Source organism: Meleagris gallopavo, chromosome 6 (genome assembly GCF_905368555.1).
Source record: "Meleagris gallopavo chromosome 6, MGAL_WU_HG_1.1, whole genome shotgun sequence".
Taxonomy (NCBI): Eukaryota; Metazoa; Chordata; class Aves; order Galliformes; family Phasianidae; genus Meleagris; species Meleagris gallopavo.
In genome coordinates this window covers 34,248,744-34,270,322 of record NC_139409.1, presented here as the reverse complement: position 1 = coordinate 34,270,322, position 21,579 = coordinate 34,248,744, and the positions used below count along the sequence as shown (strand labels likewise).

The 21,579-nt window shown below is 34.6% G+C and overlaps 1 protein-coding gene across 14 annotated transcripts in view; it reads left to right on the top strand.

Moving 5' to 3' along the window:
• TBC1D5 (TBC1 domain family member 5) overlaps positions 1 to 21,579 on the top strand; it is a 297,677-nt gene that overhangs the window by 222,441 nt on the left and 53,657 nt on the right. For all 14 annotated transcript variants that reach the window (XM_085226304.1, XM_085226314.1, XM_085226310.1 and 11 more), the window contains 2 exons: positions 5,352 to 5,458; positions 20,732 to 20,817. In XM_085226304.1, coding sequence (XP_085082430.1) covers positions 5,352 to 5,458; positions 20,732 to 20,817 — 193 coding nt within the window. The remainder of the gene's footprint in view (positions 1 to 5,351; positions 5,459 to 20,731; positions 20,818 to 21,579) is intronic.

The following is a 21,579-nucleotide window of genomic DNA, read 5'->3' as shown; positions in this document are numbered from 1 at the left end:
GAGTTCTTAAAGGCTGCTGATGAGCAAAAAATATGTGAAGTTGGGTTAAAGGAAAAAATGTCAAAAATGTCACTAGTGTACGTAACTGTGAATGGGAGGAAGAAGATATGTTATTTAAAAGATTTTTACTTATGTCTCATCATATTTTGCAGAAAATTCTATGTATGAGTTTGCCGCAGCAAAGTATGTGTTTTGCAGTCAGATGCATGTCTGTCATTAAATATGTGAATTCTTTAGCATGCTGTTCAGTGTTAATTATATACAATCTGTAAATTTTAGCTTCTAACAAGGTCACATATTTGACACAATTTTGTATTCTAGGACACATAAAGTTTTCAGCTTCTGTGGTTCCTATTTTAGGGTCCAATCTTGAAAATATAACATGCATTTACTTTACACATACTGTCATTTCATTGCCTGCCATAGAACTTCATGTGGGTTTTTTTTGTTGCTTTTTAATAAACATTTAGCATATAGAGCTGCCTTACATTTCTCTAAAAGAAGTGGATGTTTAATTCAGCAAAGAGATTTCAAAACAAATAGTTCTGTTTCAGGATTATCTAATTCCAAATCATTATGGTCTGAAATTTCAGTCTGGTTTATGCAGTAAACTGAAATAATCCTTAAAATTTTGGTATAGTTATATGGTGCAGATACATATAAAAATATTTCTTAATGTCAGCATTTTATTTTGTGCCATCTTTTCTCTTTAAAAACACTTTAGAAATATATTTGTAAGCACTCTGTCTCTCCTAGGGGAGAGAAGATTGTTTTGGAGTTGTTTTGCTTTGTCGTGCTGACACGGTATGAGGTAACTAAAAAAGTAAGCAAAAAATGTATTATAGGCATCTGTATGAAATCAATCTCCCTCTTTTCTCTGAAATCCCAGCTTTAATAAATAAACTGGTAAGTGACTTTAACATTGAGTACATTTGCTTGGATGGTAGGCAAAGATATCTCATCAGGACAGCTAATATTAAGTATGTTTCTTTCCATGGTTGGATTTAATCAGTTACTCTAAGCATAGTAGGATAGGGAAACAAAATATCCCATCAGAAGTGTTGTAAAGTTGAATATATTGTTAACTTCAAACTCAGAGATTTCTTGATTTTATAAAAGTCAACTTTCCTTAGCTATCTGTAAAAGATTTTTGTTTCTGTTTTTCGTCTTATTTATATTAATATTTGAGCTGAGGTGGAGTTCAAAGTTTTGTTGTAACATTTTTAAAAACATTCTCAAATAAGTTTCTAAAAACTTCATTTGCTGAAAGGAAATGTTAGCTCAAAATCCACCATGATATTGATCTTCTATGAATAAACCATCTGGAAACTTTCAATTTAAAAACATTGAAACAATGAAAATAACAATGTAAATCTTAAGAAATTATGTTTCGCAAAATATCAAACATAAGCAATAATAATAATAAATTACTGAAAGCATTTGAGAGTTTAAAAGTGATGTAGATGCTTTTATACCAGCACATTCGGGACTGGGGAAGGAGTAGCTGGTTTAGGAATTGCTGGATCTTTTTTGGTTTTCTTATTGTATTGACAAGGACGTGGTTTTAAGAAAGTAGCTTATCTGCTGTATATTTCTTTTTATTATTATTGTATTTTAAAATTCTGTTACACAAGTTATGTATTATTTAATGAGAGTGTAACGTTTTGATTGCTTGATTACTGTGCATACACAAAACATAGTTGAAATGACTTGATTGTTTTAAAGACTGCCGATACGTAGTGATGTATACAGCCATTCTGTAAACAGCTCTGTTCAGTTTAACGTCTGAATCCAGGCAGAGCTTTATTCTTCCAGTGGTAATCCTCACAAACCAAGTGTACAGTCATGTACCAAACTACTGGTGAGTTTTACTAAATTATTTTCTGAATTGTTTGGAAGAAGAAGTCTTGGGGAAAAAAAAAAAAAGAAAAAAAAAAACTATTGTTTAAAAATCTGTCAAATCTAAACCATGAGTGTGTTACTAGTTTTTCACTGATATGAACTGAACGTGACCAGTTGTTCATGAAATCAGAATGGAAGGGTGCAAAGAATGTGTATGTATTTTATATACTTACCTTCCCTTCAAAAGGATAAAAATGAACACACACCTGGAGAGCCTGTCTATGTTTTGTGTATTATTTGCTATTATTACATGGGGACCTCATTTTGACTAATGAGTGTTTGATTAAGTATACTTTTATCAAGTTCCCATTTGATAAGACTAGTTATGAGCATTATTAGCATAAACTTTTTCTTACCTAAAAGCACCCTGAATATTTTAAGAGAAATAAAGGAACCATAGCCTCTTCTTAGAGGAGTTGATTTGTTATTTTTGTTATAGTGCAAGATGTTCGCATAATCTATGTTTAACTCAATTTAGGGCTACTAAATAGAACATAGCAATGCGTGAAGCAGCAGGGGAAAGTAGTCACACCATTCCTGGGTTAGGAAGTCATCTTCATAGAGGATTGGCAGCATCAGATGTGAAACTCGGAACAAATGACAGGTGGCAGGAAATTAGGGCTTGACTGAGGACAAGTACAGTTAGTTTTCCACTTTTTTGACTGATGCTTGCATCCAGTAATGGTTATTGGACCAATAGAGAAAAGTCAGTCTTGTATAAAGCAGAAGATAAAGCAACTTACTGTTCCTCTGGGCACTGCATAGCAAATATTAATCAAAAGGCAATAAGGTTGCTTTCTCTATCACAGGAGTTTCTCTGCTGCTTTCCTTAGAAATACCAATCACATTCTTCTCTGGCAAAGTGATAACTGGTTTTCACGGTAAGAGTTGAATCCAGATGTGACTCTTGCAAAGATGATGACTGAAGGCACAGAGTGGCAAGCATCAAGCCTATATGACAAAGCAGTAGATGGTCTTTCACCCTGTGCAGTAGCACCATCCAGCTACTGCTGAGACAGGAGAAATTGGTGCTGTAGAGTCTTTCTCCAGAAACTTCATCCTGGGTTTGATTCTCGGAAATCCTTTTAACTCTTCATTTACAGAAAAGAATAAGGTTGTGTTTTTTATCTTCTATTTTCTGCATCATTTTTAAGAACGTTGCCACTTCTTTAATAATATCAAACGTCCTTAAAAGCCAAAGATAGTTCACTCTTGAAACGAAGAAGGATACCAATAGGTGTTTCAGCAAAGTAATCCCTTTAACCCAATATTATCCAGCAAATAGAGCACTAGCAATGATGTTCTCTTCTGTAACAACAAATGAAAAAGGGAGAGCTGAATGTATGAGAAAATCCCTAACGATAAAATAGAAGTTAGCAGGCCTTCCTCATTAAGGTCTGAGTTTTTTAAACATATCAGTGGTGGCAAGGATTCATTTTAAAACTGAACTTTTAGGGAGCATAGGGGACTAAGTTCGTGACATAAAAGTTGGTGGTTTTTTTTAATTGTTCAATTGTTTCTCTATTCTACAATTCAAAAAATTAATAGAGTAAGTGCCTTCTGTTTGAAAATATCAGTTTTTGTCAGGGTTCAAGTCTGCACCATTAAAAGAAATCAGATTTTTTAATATTTAATTTTTTCTGTATCAGTGAGACAACAAATAACTCTTCCAGGACAAAGAAAGGAAGAATAATTTTAATCAATTTTCCATTGCAAAATAGAACACGTACTGACATGCTCAAAACAGAAATGTGTTGGTTTTAATACCTATCATTTATAAAAGTATGCATAATTTGCTATCCATTGTCAGTATTTTTATTTGCTTTGGTAAAAAGGTATAATCATAACTGTAGTACAGTATCTGAAATTTGATTTACACAGGAGAATTGGATTGGTTGTGTAATATGTGTTACTGGTATTATGCTCCTCTGAAAGATCTCTGACTGAGACCATTGTATTGTGTTCATTATGCCAGCTCTGTGACTTCAAGAAGAAAAAAAACAGGTACCTGAATATGAACAAGAAAAACAAAGGATAGGAAAAGAACAGGCAGAACAGATAAAGAATGAGTAGGATAAGTGAGTGCTTTACAAATGAAAGCAGATGTATGAAATTACAAGCTGTCGGATCAGCAACGGAAATGAAGATGATAAAGTGGTTCCCTACACAGATTATAATTATTCATTTTGCCCAGTCCTGCATCTTTCCCCCGTAATCCTCTTGTTGAGGGAGGAAAGGTACGGGAGGATATGAGGCTTATTCACATGAAAGAAAAAAAATGTAAAGCGTTTAAATCTCTCTGTCCACAGAACAATCATTTATTTTGCCTTTTACTGATTCAAAATAAGTCTATGTTTGCAGGATCTTTTCTGGTGTGGAAGCCTGATTAGAAGTATTTCTTGTTACAACTAAAGTTCTCAGAATAGTAGTTTGTTAAAAATTTCATTATAATTATTAGCGTTTGAGTTTGTCTTTATATTGCATAGTACAAGCACCAGTAACAGGCATTGCTTTGACAGCTGTGGCAGATGGATTGCCTGGATTTAGATGGTGCAAAAGAAATGAAGTAGTTTACACAGACCTGCCTGAAAAGATGTCGTTAATAATTGCGCTCATAATGAGATTGATTTGGGAAAAAAAAAGAAAAAGAAAGAAACAGAAGATGACAGTGACAAGCGAAGAACCATATAGAATATACCTAGCTTCATATAAAATCAACTTCCTAAAAATTTCCAAATAAATAAAAAATTCTACTTAAAGTTAACAATGTATTTTCATTCTAAATATTACTGAAATGCAAATCTAACCTTTTCCCTTTGTACTTAACATTCCATAAAAAGTTTTTTGATTTACTAGAAAACAGGGAGTTGTTTACCTCAGTTTATATTTGCATATGAATGTGTGATTACATGTGTGAGTGCATATATCTGTCTATGTGCATAAGAATACTATAAGAGATATTTCAGCAAAGAATTGTCAGAATGGGGAAAAGTTATCATATAAGCAGAACTGGAAGTCAAGTTTACCTCACATATTAACACCTTTGGATAATAACATCCGCAAGTGAGTGGTTGAAAAGCCAATGTCCACTTTGGGTTTTGTACCTCCACTGACAGTATTTCCCCCACCTCCAGTGGCTCTGGCTGAGTTTCTGTGCACACCTTACATTTAGGTATCTAAATTTAGGCACCTAATTCTGGAAGTGAATCCTAATATAAAGGTTTATGAAATACAGTCAATGGTAGATTTAATGATAATGCAGTTTTTTTACCCTAATGATATTGGATCAAGTGTAGTCAAAGGGCGTGGTAATACAGTATTGTCTTTTAGTCTGAGCTCTGCTTGAATTCTGAGAGTCTTTGTGTGGGAAAAGGCAGCTACATTTGAACTGTCTTGAACTTACAGGAAATAACATAGTAATATTTTGCTTTTTTTCACTTTCATTGTAGTGATATCAAGTAATTACCAGACCTGTTTGGGACTTCTGATGCATTATCCTCCCATAGGAGATGTTCACTCCCTTATCCTAAGAGCACTTTTCCTTCGAGATCCAAAGGTGAGAGGCTGGATCTGTAAACATGGGAAATGAATCTCTATAATAGAATGTTCTGAATGCTATGACATTAATAACAACTTTGATAGGTAGACTATAGTTTCAAGTTTCTTTATCCTTGACAAGCTGAAGAAAAGGGCTGATAAACAAGAATGAAATAAAGTTTCTTTACTCTTAAAAGAATTCTGTCCTATAAATGCACTAAACTACAGAAGCTCAGGTAAGTGCAGATGTTTATTCACAGACATATTTCATCACAAAGTATACTTTTGAGGGAAACTAGTATTTTATATATTAACCCTAGTAACTAAAATCTTTTTCTTGAGATATCTACTGATGAATCACTATTAATCCTTAAAACACTGCCCACGTACAATATATAATATTTTACATGATGACTTTCAATTAAAAATGAGTAGTATCTATTGTTAACAACCTGAAAAGATTCACAGAAATAAAAAATATAAATTTATAAATTTGAAGTTTGTGATACACTCAATTATATTAGAAAATTCGTTAATTACTTGCTGATTTAGAAGAGCATGTATATATATATGGTTATTATACATGTTCAGTATTCACAATATAGTAGATAAAGTGTCTGATGCAAAGCTGCATTTGATATTCTTTTCAATATTCAGATTTTTGGCAGACAGCAGAATTTGTGCTGGTTTTGAACTGTCTTTGAGCACGTCCCATTAGTAAGCTGCCAGTGTAAAGTTTGATTCCCCTCATCTCCTGATTCAAGTCACCTTTGAAAGTGGAAAATTCAGCACTTCTGCACTCTAACTGTTTTCTGCAAAATTTCATTCAATACCAATGTTTACACTTTTGTGGATTAAGAAAAAAATTGTCTCTTTGTTTCTGTATCAGTTTTTTGCAGAAATCAGCTTTCTTTACAGCTGCTTTCTTTACAGCTGTTTTCTTCGTTCCTCTCGGGCACAAAGATTTCTTTCATTATGAGAAGTATATCATCTTTTAAGTGTGTAAGAAAGTTTTTAATGTTAGATCTCAAGAATTTTTCTTAAGATTTAGGCAGCAGTCTGTGAAATCAAACTGCCAGCATTTATTTAAGTACTCTATGAGTAAAACAAGACAGAACTATTTTTTAAAGGAAAGACATAGAGGGTGGGAAATTGTGCTGAGATACTGTGCTCAATCCATACGTAATCTGTTGTTTAACAAAGGAATATGTTAAAAGAAAGAAAAATTACTAATTATTCAACTGTCTTCCAAAGTATCCTAGGCAGTATACAAACTATACAACCAGCAAAATGAACCAAAGCAAGCCGCCAGTATCCTATGAAAGAAGTTTGATCACTGTTCTGCTTCTCACTCTCTTGTCTGAAGCAGAGTGAAACTGTCAGGCTCATAAGGCCCTGGTGTCCTAATAATTCACATTCTCAGATGCGCCTAAAATCACTTTCAGAGAAATGATGGGTGTAGGACCTTATATTGTGTCTTTCAGATAGTTCTCCCTTCAGTCAGGTGAATAAGCCCTTAACACTCTTTTGTGCAAATGTTCCTCCTTTCTGAGCTCTACTTAGCTGTTTGGGAAATACTCTAAAGATTAGAAAGCTAGGATTTCCACAGAATAGAGAGCCCAAAGGAATTCATAGCTCATTTTACATTGGGTTTTTGAGTTGAGACTATATTAACAAGTTTGGACTTCCTTTAATAAGGAAGGAAGGTTTTCTATTCAAAAGGATTTCTCTAAATGAAAAATTACCTCCTGGTCAGAGAAGGAAGTATATTTCCAATGCAGTAACAAGTACCTGTTTTTTTTTTAATCTTTCTCAAGATGTAATTTAAAGTTTCACTTATGTGTCTCTAAGCATATGCTGGTTTAACCCAACATATTTCTGAAATGGGAGTCTGTCTACTGTGGCTTGTTATACTTTTTGGTCCAAGAACTACTTATAAACATTTTCCCAGTCTGTCAAAATTTTTCATTAGAGAGAATGAAAGGGAAGACTCAACAAGACATCATGGGTGCTGCAGGAGTTAAAAATCAGTACACAGATTATGTACCAGTGTAAGTGGGAAAATTAGAATACCTTTTTTTTTGTTTTCCGCATGACGATAATTCAGTTTGCCTTTATTCCCTGAGCAGATAAAAGTAGATTGGAAAAAAAAGACAAGGAGATTTTAGTCAGTAGTGTAACTTGTAAGTGATGATTAGCAAATTCATTGCTTAATGATTTTTCTTCCTCCTTTGATGTTTTCCTGTGCATTTCTCCATCAACATCTTCTAGCTTCTAATGGGAAATTACATTTAGTTTGGTGCAATTTCCATCTTTTGAGCCAGAGCTGAATTGTTCTATATTGTATTTCTTCCAGGATTTTGCTTGGTTTTTAATGTGTGAAGTGGGATATTGTTGCATAGTCCAGTGGCTTATTTCATTATTTGTTGAACATAACAAGTATGTTAAGTGTCATTCCAAATATCTGAGGCAAGTTTGCTCTCTGCGCCTTGGAGCTTTGATTCGCAGCTAGGCAGGAAATGCTGTAGAGAAATCATGGATAGGTGCAAACAGCAATCTGCCTTTTAAAGGTTTGTTAGTAAATGTTATCTTTGGGTGATGGCACAAACATAAAACAGAGGTTTTTGAGAAGTAATTCTCTTATAGGTTGTGAAGTAGTTAATGTGGACTACCTCATATGGCCTTCCTGTCCATAGCTTCTGATTCTGGAGATATTCAGAGATTGCTCCTCTGATACCATCCGTTATTTCTGCTTCTGTTTTCTTCATCTGTCATAACAGATATCTTCACCTTACTTATTTGCCTTGTAGATTATCAGGAAAGGTTAAATATGGCTTGATGGACCCAGCATTTTTTGTTTGCTGCATTGCACTGCAGACCTCACTAGGAGAAAACCTAATTATCACAAGAAAACGAGACTATTTTTTTTCTTACAGATGAACAAATAACATTTCCTGACCTTCTGTGGAATCAAACTTCAGCAGAAATCTTAGCAAAATCCAGTAATAACAGTAGTATGAAAAGTCTTGTACTTGCCCTTATAGCAGCTCTTGGCAGCAGCTCTGCTTTTGTCTTAGTGGACCCTGGTTGGCAGTTGGACTAGGAGGACATTTCCAATTCTACATCCCCAATATATTCCAATGCCATTGAAAGGAAATACAGAGTTCTATAATAGCTGGAACCAAGTAAACACACCTGTCTCTGATAGGTGGGCTGAAAGATACTGATTTTATAGCTTTGAGTATGGGTCAGTGTACAACAACTGAATTTAATCTCAATTAATGAAAATCTCAAATCAGCATTGTTGTCTTCAGATAGGGTGATATTGTTAACCTCCTTAGCAGAGTGTTTGTTTCACATCTCTGCTTTTTGAACAGGTCATTACCTCAATTATTTATAGGAAAGTTAGTTCTGGGAAATTACAGTCCTTTCAAATCTTAAAGTAGAGCTCCTCATGAAAGAATGGGATTTTGTAACTATGCTTATGTGAAAGCTAGGTTTTTTCTGAAGGTGTGTATCTCTGTATTTAATATTCCACCATATATTTTCAATTTTTTTCACACATCTAAACCATTGAGTACTGTTAATTTTCAAAGCAAAATCTGCAAAATTAAGAAGTAGATATACAGAGATAGGGCAGCAGAAAAATATAAAGTGATTAAAAAACGTAGTTCTAACTAAAGTTGTTCAAATAAAAAAAAAAATTAAAAAACCCAATTAGAAACAAAAGTCATAGAAAATGTGAACATATTGTGTTCCTTAAATAACCAGATGTTCTTTCCTTCCTGAAGGCAGCCAGGGCTAGGAATAAAAGGTTTAAAACTATTGTTTTAAGTTAACTGTGAATTTTGCAAATCTGTTTTCACCCTTTAGCAAATAAAATTCTAATACAGCAACATAAGCAAAGTAATTTTCATCTTTGGGTGTGCTTATTTCTATGTTGTTCTGTGTTGAAGCGTTAACCTTATCACAATGACTTATTACAAATCTAAAGCACGACATAGAATATTTTCATTTCACATTACATACTAAGAGCCTGACAACCATCCTTTGTCTCAAAGTGTACTGTATTCGTAGCATTTTGTCAAATATGTTTGCTTTCAGATGTTTTAACATAGTGAATTACACTGTCAAACAAGCTTGTTAGGAGTTTTATTCAGTGGAGACACTGCTTATCATAAGCCATTGATTTTAAAAAGAGAAAAAGAAAGGGGCTGTACTTGGTCAGTGGAAAATGTTACTTATGCTAATAATAATATTATTATTATTGCTGCTGCTATTTTTTCAACATTGTATTTTGAGGTATTTGCTGACATTGAAAAAGGTGACAGAAATTTTAGAGACTGTTAAATTCTAAGTAAATCCATGACATTTAAAATAAGTTGTATTACCTCATCATGACTGAAGTTACAGGGACTGACAGAAAACTTAAGCAACAATTTATGGTCATGAGCACCCTATAATGATCAGTCAGAGAAATTTACATTCCAGTTTTTAACACTTTTCAAAATCTGAGCAGTAAATGACAAGAGGGAAACATATTACTGGAATTTTGAACTGAACTCTTTCTTTGTACATGAATTTTCAGCTGAATTTTCTTCTTAAGTAGCTGCCACCGTCTCAGAGTTTTCTCCAAGCTAGTTTCATGTGCCTGAAAGGCTGTTGAGTTTCACTTTCTTCTTCTTCAGATGGATCCTTTTCTATACACTCATTAACTGAGGTGCTGCTGCAGAGCTGCAACTGGCCTTTGAAAGCTGCCGTTATGTCAGTGTTGTTTGTTTCACTGTTTGTGGCAGGAGAAAAACAGGTTTGGGGTTGTTTTGTTTGTTTGTTAGCATTGTCTATGCAATCTGGCATTAATTACCTCTCTTTAATGACCAGATTTCAGCCAATCAGAAGTTAGAATCTGGCAGGTTTTGGACATTAGCAGCTCATTAATTCGTAACAACTCAGAAAGGTACTGCATGGGGTGGTTAGTCCATTTTGTCAGAAGAGTACCAAAAGAAGAAGGGAGGGCTGAACAAATGATTTATTTTCCCTTTTTTTTTTTTCCTTTTTTTTCTTTTTTCCTATCATAAAGAACATGACTTATTTTTCAGGAGATTCACAACAATACATCAGGAGTTTGAGGAGGTTGAGTCAGCCTGGGATGATGAGTATATCAAAGTAGTGTGAGGTGCTGATATGAGTAAGGTCAGCTGTGCTTTTAATGAGAGTCACTTTCACAGGGGCTATAACTGGTAAAGGAAATGATGTGTTCCAGTACAGTTTAGTATGTGTCTTTTCATTTTGGAGGAGAGAATTAGGAGAAACAGACAAATGCATTTTCTTTTAGTGATTTAGTGGCATTACACAGTGAACTTCTGTTTCCCTTAATGTCTGAACGATTAAAGTCTTGGATGTTTAATAGATAGATCTTAATGAAAATGTGTCAGGATTTGGTTTTACAACCACATTATATTCCTTGTGGTGAACCTAAGTATTCTGATGATCTTATTTCCCAATTTGCAGGTACAAGGTTAAGTATAATTTAAACACTTCCTTTTGAATAAATGGATATTTTTTCTTTAACTGCATGGTAGGCTTTCTAATGAAGGCCTATACAACTTCAGTACTGCATATATTTTATATATTTATTAATTTACTCTTTCTGCTCTTGAAATCAGAAAGTTTTGCTTTCCATTTGAAAAGTTATTGTGTTTCAGTAATAGAATAAGATATGACAAGCAGCTATGAGTTTAATGATAAATTACTTGGTATAACTGTTGCTATAGTACCACATAAAAATAGTTTACCGTGGATTCAAAATCCTCTTTGTTTTTATATAATTGTTTCAAAACCTGTGTTCCCATTGTACCTATGTATTTTAAAATATAAAAAAACTTATATATTCAGTACTCATAGTACAGTAACTTTTTCATCTATCTCACAGTTAATTCATAGAGTCATAGAATCATTAGGGTTGGGAAAAACCTCTGTGATCATCTAGGCAGACTGTCCACCTATCTCCAATGTTGCCCACTAAACTATGTCCCAAAGTACTGCATCTATCCTTTTCTTAAACACCTCCAGGGACAGTGTCTCCACCACCTCCCTGGGCAGCCTATTCCAATAACTCACTGTTCTTTCAGATAATAATTTTTTCCTAATATCCAACTTGAACCTCCCCTGACACAACTTGTGAGTACTCCTTCCAACTTCCTTTCAGGGAGTTGCAATAGTCTTTCCTGAGCCTGCTCTTCTTCAGACTGAATAATCCCAGTTCCTTCAGCCTCTCCCCATAAAATTTGTGTTCCAGACCACTTACCAGCTTTGTTGCCCTTCTCAGGGCAACAATCCAACTCCAATCTCTCTACATTCCAATCTCTCCAAAAAAGTTAACCATTTAATCGACCCACTATGAAATAGTCACCATCTTCAAAGTATCATGTGTGTCACAAGTAATGCTTTCAGAAAAAAAAATCCTGGAAAGTAAGTAGTTCATTAGTCATTTGTGCATGAGAAATCCTTCAAAGTCCTCCTCGCTCTTCAGTTTCAAACATAACATAGTAGTCATCACTCTGAGGAGAAAGCTGATATTTTCAATTGCCAAAGACATTGCTGGTTAAAGCATCACTCTCTTATTAGTGTTGCATACAGAGGCCAGTTATGTAGATAAGAACCCACAAGTATTATATTAATCCAAGTTAAACAACCATTGCACTTAAATGTATGGAAAAAGTGGAGGGAAATAATGCAAGATAAACCTAAGCTTCCTTAACAGTGACATGTCTCATAGTTGAGTTGTGTTACAGATAAGATGATGCAGAAATAATGCACTCGTCCCAGCTTTGTGTCAGGCCAAGTGAACACCACTGCAATCTACTTCTGAAAATGAGGAGATATTCAGCAAGGAGGGCATGTTCATGTAATTGTTTTCACTTCTGGTCTGAGTTGCTGGTCTGGAGGACAGTGAGGTGATGATGGTGTGGTTGGCAATTTCTGTACCATAGGGGGTGTATAATCTTTCACAGGAGACACCTAAGGGTGAGTCAGAAACTACTGTTTCTGCCATTGACTGGAATTCAAGCAAATACAAGATCATGCTGTATGGAATAGCAAGTAACAGCGATTATTCTATAAATAGTCATGGCAGTTGCTGGTCAGTCAACATGACCAAGAATTGCAAACATGAGGGGGAAAAAATTTTTTGTATTTTTTAACCTTCTTTTCAGATTTCATAAATATGAAGGAGTCTTCTCTGTTAATTAGCAACAGAAAGCACGAGGTGTAGCAACATCATGTTCATCCAGACGGCTGAAGGAGGAAAAATTTGGAAATAGGAAAGGAATTTTCTTCTATGTTGATAAGCGTTCCTGTTAATATTCACTGGGAATTCATAAACTCAGTCATGTAGTACACAAATCTTTTCAAAAGACACATTGGAAGAGAAAGTTCTATTTGGAAGCTGAAACTTCAAATAGTTCCTTCTCTTTGAGCAAGGCAATACCCTTAGTAGCAAAGTAAAAGCAATTCTGATTGTATTTGATGTTAAAGTAAGGAATAGAAGCGCTTTAAGCTCTTAATTACTCTTAATTACCAATAAAACTTACTGCACGTGAATTTCTTGGGGCTGCTTCTTTCAGATGATTGGTTTGCTTCTGTTTAAAAAGTCGCATGAAGCTACTGACCCTCTCCTAAAGAGTAATGATATTATCTATAAAATTACCACATTAAAATGTATTTAACAGTGTTAGAGTGAGGTGATTATGGTTCTTGTGTGCAAACTGACAATTCAATTAATCACTTCTAGTTTGCCAGGTAGTTTGTCAAAAGGAAGCACTTAAAACACTTAAAGCACTCTGACTCTACCTAATCAAAAGTTCTCTGTATCATAATTTATTTGTTTGACTAAAATTGCAAAACACAAACTGTGAGTTATATAAAAATAGATTCATAATCTTCCAATAATCTATGGAAGATTAGCTACTGAGTCATATCCAGTTTAGTAGGATGCAATTTAAGTTCAATCTCCTCTGATATAAATATGGATATATTGATGGTGTATTGACACAGCTTATGTTATTAATTGTCTTGTGCAAAAGTTGTTTGATTGAATCTGTTTGTATTGTAAAACGCTTCTAAAAGAACAAAATATTTTCAAGATAGAAGTGCAAATGTTGTAGTTTCGCTTTTGCCAGCAGTTTTTATGAAAATTAGATTTGGAGAATTAAGGTAGGTTTCTTGGTCTTTCTTAGAAAGCAGAGTTATAAAAATGGCTCTCCCATGCCCCCTCATTCCTGGAATCACAAAATGAAATGAATTGCTTATCCCACAGCAAGTCCCTTCTGTTTTAGAGGAAAGGACACCAATGTTGTATACCTTCTATAGTGTTGTGTGAGGCTCTTTGAAAAAGCCTTTCTCACTCCCTAGGGACCAGTTTCAAGTCTTTTACTTGGCATATTATACATAGAAAATAAATTATTCAGTTTCTTTTCTGTGTGGCAGACATAACCAAAAAAACATTATTTTTTTTTTTCAGGTGTGTGAAATTTGTGTACAGGCATGTGTCTGGAGAAGACATAATACTGAAAGTGTGGTTAACAAGGGTTTTATCAGTATAAGCCTAGGATAACTGCATTCCTCACAAAACCATGAGTGAGTTACGCAGGTTGTCCAAAACGAGTGGCAATAAAACCATAATATGGTAGCTTTTCTGTACATAAAGATGTCATATTTTAAATATCATAATTTGGAACATTCCAGGGTTTAAAGCAAGGCTTGCTGTGTGTTCTCTTGAAAAGCCTGGATCTTTCCTCCACAGTGTTGTAAAACTCTTGTTCTAACCACACGGGGCTGCAAGATGCCAGTGTGTAAATCTGTCATGGGGTAGGGCTGAGCACTGTCAGATTTATATCTCACTATTTAGATAATTTATTTCTTAAAACCAAGGGTTCAGTTGAAAAGTAGATGACTAAATTAAGACGCAGATTTAAAAGGTACTTAAGTGATTCTGTTTATGCAAGACAGGGATTTTATGCAGGTTATGAACTTGAGCATTGGCAAGTTGGAGTCTTTTTGTCTGGAATATCAATAAAAGCTGATATGGATTGATTTTTTTTTTCCCATTAAAATGCAGTACGGTGTAAAATGATAAATGGAAAAAAAAAAAGGCTTTTGAGTGAGTTAGGACAAGGATCCTAAACAGGCAACTAGAAATTTCTTTCAGTCAAGTCACTGAAGTATTTTTAAATCTCACTTGTCATTTCTTCATTTCTTTATCTCTTGTCATAGAATGCCCATGTGAGAGAAAGCATGTGTGCATGATGTTAAAAACAGACCATAATGCACAGTATTTAAAATATCATCCTGGTATTTGAATTTTCTAGTTGCCAGGGGGATGAAGGGCTGTCACGGAACAAAACTGGAGATAATTTATTTCAGATTGATCAGAGTTCGGGGGTTTCTTCCTACCTTGACCCAATTAGCAGAATTTATTTCCTTCTCAGTTCTGGGATTTTTTCTTATTTCAGAAATTTCTCCCTAATTTTTCTTCATAAGCAATTAAATATGATAATTATTCATGCTGTTATTGCATTGTAAATAACAAGTTCTGTGACTGAGACCCACAGCATCTTTCTGAAAAATGTAAACAGGAAGTATTATTCCCAGTTTGAGAATTATGGTGTTTCTGCGCCAAAGCCGGTATTAGTGTACAGATCTCCTGACTCCTGTGATTAAAGAAAGTTCTTTATTATTTCTGTGTGTGATATTTTCTATGCTGTTCTACTATCTTATCTTGGGCTGATAGATGCAGACTGTCAGCCTATGTTTTGGATAATATTTAACTATTGGCATTGAACCACTTTAAAATTGGCACATTATGTCCTCTAATGCTGTACGGTTGTTTGGTTCTTTTTAGTAAGTACTTAACTCTGTGGTTTGTAGGTGGGTGATGGAGTACCTTTTGTGCTTCAACAAATTGCTCATTCCAGAGAATGAATAGCTAAGAGGAGAAAGATGAGAGTTTTGTTTCGGGAGTGGCATATGCTTTGGGTGCTGTAGAGTTTGGGATGGCTTTACGGTTAGAATACAAAATATTTTGTCCTGTTTATGTAATGTGAAGCTATTGCTTATACCCTATAAGTCAAGTCTTTGAGTGGAGTCAGATTCTTGGATAACTGACAAACAAATAAAAAGAGGAAAAGTTAAATTCTCACTGCAACGAGGCTATTAGTTAATCATTAGTATGCAGTTCGTATTAATTATCAGTGAATTATCAGTGAGAAACTGCTGCGGAACTGAACAAAATGCAAAGATGCTTATCCACGTCTAAGTTGCTGTATTCCACCTCTGTTCCCCAACCAATTTTTCCCTTGTTTTTGACTCTTTTATTTAAGAAACAAATACAGGTGATGTAAGTGGAAAAGGTATAGCTTTGCAGACCCCTTGATCGTTACTGAATATAGGGTCAGGTGTTCCTGCAAATTCAATTAGAAACAAATGAAAGGGGAAAAAATAATTTTAAGCCTGTATGAGGATTAAAAAAAAATAATATTCTCCTATAAGTAAAGAAGAGAAAAAGGAACAGAGTGTCTCCTTAAAAATATATATTTAAATTAAAAAAGCAACATTTGATCTTTATCCTTCTCTTTGTATATGTTTAGTTCAGTTCGTTCTTTGTTCTAGGCATAAAATATTATTCATTTAGGAAAAAAAAAAAAAAAAAAGATGTGTAAGCATTTGTTTAATATACTGAGAGAAACTGCTTAAAAAAAAAAAAAAAAAAAAAAAAAAAAAAAAAAAAAGGTCCCGTTTGGTTCTGGTGAGATAATTATTTCAGCGAGACTATTGCTGTGCGGATGTGTAATTCACTGTTGCTCTTCTGTTTGTTTTTTCCTCTGTTACATTTAGGTTATCTGGTTTCAGATACAATCTATTAAGTGGAGCATTTTTCAGTAGTTGAGGTTTTCCCACCTGTCTACCCTAAAACACCTGCAACATATGTTTGTGTAACCCTGCAATGCTCTGTGTTTTGGGCTCCGGGAAATTCCCCCAGAGCTTTTTGCTTATAAACAGCTGAGCAATTCATTTCTCTAATGACAAGTGCTTTTCCCTCGGCATTGAGGCAATAGCACATTCACTGAAATAAGTCTCGTTTTTCATCAGACATATTGAAAATCTTTTTTCATTGTTGTCTCTCTTATTCTGGGCCTTCCGATTTTGTGCAGAATTAGATTAGATTTTTTTTTTTTTCTGTTAATATACAAGAAAGGGTGAAAAGGAAACACCTAGACAAAGAAAAGAAGAATGCTGAATACAATCCTCCACTGGCACCTGCATGGAAACTTCTGCAAATAACGTGTCGTCAAATGGTTAAACGTTACATTACAGCATAGCGTGGTTTCCCCGATGCACTGCAAGAGCAGTGTGCCCATGAATGGTGTCACACAGCTCTGTGGACAGGCCTATTCAGTCCCTGGAGGCCCATGACGGAAGGGGAAATACTGGAGATTTTAAGTGTACAAACCATAGCCCCTCACAGATGGGAGTTTTGAGAGTTTTTCAGCAGTTTCTGCAAGTTTAAGGAATTCCTACTGCATTCTGTGGGATTCTGACCCCATCCTCAGCTCCCTCACCTGGGAGAAGAGTGGGTATGGGTACAGGTATGGCTGAACTCCAGCCCTTCTCCCATAAAGCAATACAGAAGGTCCCCAGCAACTTCCCACTAGCTTTATGTCTGTTTGGAGAAGTACATTTACAACCTGTAAATAAGGCTCTGTATTCTAATACTAGGAAGGAGTCCGGTGTACCTAAAATACCTGAAACATACTTAGACATCTTTTCTGTTGGAGCTGTGGCTAGTACATGCTTAAGAGACATACAAAAAACTGTACATGTATGTTGTTTTAAAAACTTCAAAGTCCAAAACTGCACTTGTGCCTACATGCACTTCTGTATCTGCATTTAGTGTGTGATTCCTCTAAAAGTGTGAATGTGGCTGTTTTCACCACTTTAAGCTTACTTTAGGTAGAAATGTAAGAACAGAAGAATTATAGAGCCAGCAAACTGCTACCAGAGATGGGTGTGGGAAGAGGGATTTGTAGTATTGGCACAGGCAGCTTTTCTCTAGTATTTCTGCCCTGTTTCCCTTAGAAAGGAAAAAGAAACTGAATGTGTTAATCTGTTTAATGCCCTCACGCAATTTATTAGGAGATTTCAACAATTTAGTAATTTGAAGAGTTGATTTCACTGTCATTTAAACAAGATTTTCCTCTTAAGAAAAAAGATTTCATCTGAGGAATTTGTCAAAATAATTACATAAATCAGGGAATAAAAAGGAAAAAGTTTACTTGCCTAAGTAATTAAAAATATAAATAGTATCATTCTAAATTGCAGTATGTAAGGAAAAGGATGCGGTTTCTGTGAATATTTTAGACAACAAAGCTATGTTTTGCAGTAAATAAATTTGTTTAATCTTCTTTTCTAATATATGGCATGTAATGTAGAGGGTAGCTGAAACTGCATATTTAGATGGGAATTAATTGAAAATTCATAAGGAAGAGATGTAACTGCAGGTTTTTGTTTCTTTTATTTAACCTAATGACTTGAGTAAAATATATGATTTAAAGGTTAATAACAATAATAATATATTAAATAATTATATATTATATATTAATAATAATAAATAATATTAATAATATATAGTAATGCAATAATATAATACAAATATCATAAACCTCATAAAGCCATATTTTTTTGCTCTCTAAGGTGCTATTTTCAGAACTTTTAACATTTCTGTGGTAGTATTGAGCAGATACTGATCTGCTAACATGTATATCAGATATTTGTGTTGGTTTGTTTTTAATACTGTACTTTCCTATATGGATAACTTCACTGTGTTACAAAATGGTTTTCAGCAGCAACTTGGTATTTACTGCCTTGCATTTCTAATGTTTTTCCAGTATCATTTTTTTTTTTTTTCACTGCATGTAGTAGTAATTTAAACTGCTTCTTCCTTTGAAATCTTTAAACCTCATAGGAATTTAAATAGTCCCTTGTGAAAGTAGTGCTTGAGCCTCATTCATATATTCGAGTTAGCTCATTATTCCTATTAATGTCTTTAAATGCTTTGATAGTAGATCAGCCTTTCGTGTCTTGAATTACTCATCATTTCTGCATAAATGTGTTTCAAGAAACTGTCCATACGATCTTTTCCTCTTTTTTAAACAGTTCTGTTTGTTTGTTTGTGGGGTGGTAGATAGCAAATTCCACTGGTTTTGCCAAGTTTAGAATAAATACTGAGTTACTGGTCACATTGCAAAAAAAGTAGCAACTGGTAAAATAAGTAAAGTAAGCAGATACTTACTGGTAAAGTAAGTTTTTGTTTGTTTTTTTTTTTCAAAGGGCTTCCCTTGGAATTAGAAGTGCTAGCTATTCTATTGATCTTGTGTTCGTGCACCTTGTGGAAATGGGCATCAAGTTAGATGAAGGAAAAAGTTACTTAATTCACAGGAGAAAAGTTACACTGATTGCTTGCAGAGTAGTCACAGAACCATCAGTTATCCTCCTCACGTCAGTTTGGATTTGATTATCATAGAAATGCATTGAATTACCAAAGTAGAGCAATAGTAACTAAAGCTGATTCATTGTTATTGCTGTCAGTTGATGAGGACTGACTTACAAGCCATATGAATGGGTAGAGTTATGCAAATATTGTTTTTATAACAAGGGAAGAAAAATGTACAGCGCCCATTACAATGCGGGTGGTAGAATAGATGAGAATGTTTTTAATGCTTGTCTAATAGCTTTTACTTTTTGTTTCATTTTTAATGAACATTACAAACAGGATATATTTTTAAAATGTTTAATGTGTTTCCAAATAAAGGGAACGAGACCTGTCATACAAGATTAAGTCTGGCTACATGAAGCAATCTGGAAATTCCCAGCTTTAAGTTTAACCCCAGAAATTATCCTGACCTTTGTTACCTACTGCCTCCTTACATACTCCTGTCTCCTGTTATGCAGATGCAGTAGTTCGGTCTTTAAAATGCAACTATACCTCTTCCAAAAAGAAAAAGGCTTTCGAGGAAAGAGGGTTATCTGGAGTTACACGGGGAAAGGAGGAAGCATGGATACTACAGCATAAAATGAAATGAGGAGAGTTAGGACACAGCGTGTGACTAACTCCATGAGGAATGTAATATGCTTTCAACTGTGAACAACTATTTCAGAAAGGTCATTGCATAGTTCATTAAAACTATATGTACTATTAACAAGACTTAAGAAGGCAGATCAGAATATAAGGCAACAGCCTATGAATGATCAAATCTTTGAAGCAAATAATCAGAAAGTATTTACATGTGTTTTAGGCAGTATATTTGATCATTGCAGTGAATTTCTCATCTAATTCATGCTTGCATATGCAGGGACTCTGCAGGTTTTGGTTTGAACCATATGATTTGATTTTTACTTTAAAATAGTTCCATTAAAATAATAACTTCCAAATAACATCCTTCAGGTTGCACTAGTTCATACAGAACTCTATATGCATGTACTGCATTCATGTCTCTTCAAGTAGTCGTCGAAATACCATTTCCAGAGGTGTTTTCACAACTACTGGAGGCAGTAGGATCCAGTTTTATTGTGACGGACACTTGTGAATAGCTTCTGCTTTCAGTATCAATTACAAAAATGTTGTTACAGGAGAACTGTGCTTTCTTTGTGGACTCAGTTTTGGGCAGGGAGAAATTTAGAGAGAGAAAGTCTCCGCGTGCCATCTAGTGGCAGTGCTCAGCCAGCCTTGCTTCTTTGCTTAACCCAGATTCACACTTCTGTGCAGTTATTGCAATATGTAAGCGCTGCTTTGTCCTTACTGTTATCGTTTTCTTTAAAATCACATCATTTTAGCCTAGAGATTATAGGATTCTGCACCTGAGATAAAGGAATAAATTATGTCTGTGTCTGAACTTTGCCATACAGTACTACTTTTCTTAGAAGTGCTATCACAGCAGCCAGCAGTGCCTTCCTCATGTGAAACTGATTTCTGTTAGTGAGGAGAGGACTTGCCGCTAACATTCGGTATTATTCTAAGGATTTTAAGGTTGCATTTTATGTAATACCATTACTGCCCTTAGAAAACAAGATCTTGAGAAAATAAATTATGCTTTAAATTTGTGATCATTAATAAACAAATTTCCTGTCTCCGCTTTAAATCTTTCAGAAAAAAAGATCCATTACAGTATGCTTTCTTTAAAGGATACATAATGCTATATATATATATATAGATATATATATGTTTGGTTTTTTTTAGAAAAATCCAAGACCAGTGACTCACCAGTTCCAACAAAATTTAGATTATTACAAAGCGCGTGGAGCAGACTTGATGAATAAAACCCGGTAAGCTATTTCTGAAGATGTTTTCACTGAACTAATATCTTACATAAATAAAATGTTTCGTAAGTCACTCTTATCCCAAGCGAGAGTTACATAAGTAGTTCTAAAATCATGTGTTTAGTTCGTGACATTTATTTTGAATCTTTCCCTTTCTTTTATGAAAAATTAAGGTTACATGGTAATTGGTCAGCTCACTGGCTTTTTGTTTTAAGGCTAAGTTACACAGTGGCACATTTACTAAAAGCAGGGGGTAAAACATTCAGCCAACGTGAATTCTGTAGCTGAGCTACTTCCAACAGCACATCTAATTGCAATCTGTAGTATCAATGTAACAGAAGCTATGTGAGTTAACTAAATGTAAATCCAGTTTGAATTAATTTTTACTGAACCCTTTTGCAGCATCCCTTACTCACTTTTTTTCAGGAATGGCTTCCATCAATACAATTCTGTCTGTTGATGAATAGTCTAGAGAGGCCCATGCTCCAGCATGATGGCCAAGGAGTCAGTGCTGGTGGCTGACACCTTTTCCTTGGTTGACAAAAAGTATTGCACTCTATCACATTTATTTAATTTTTAATGGTTTCAAGACTTTACAAAAAGAAAAAAAAAAATTAATAATTTGAAAATATCCAAAGAAAACATTTCAAAGATTTTTGGGGGAATAAAATCACAAAGCCCAACCTGGAATGACACCTGTTGGAAACTTAAATTCTAAGGAAAGAAATGACCATTCAATCTGTTGATTGTGCACAGAAGAAATTGCTT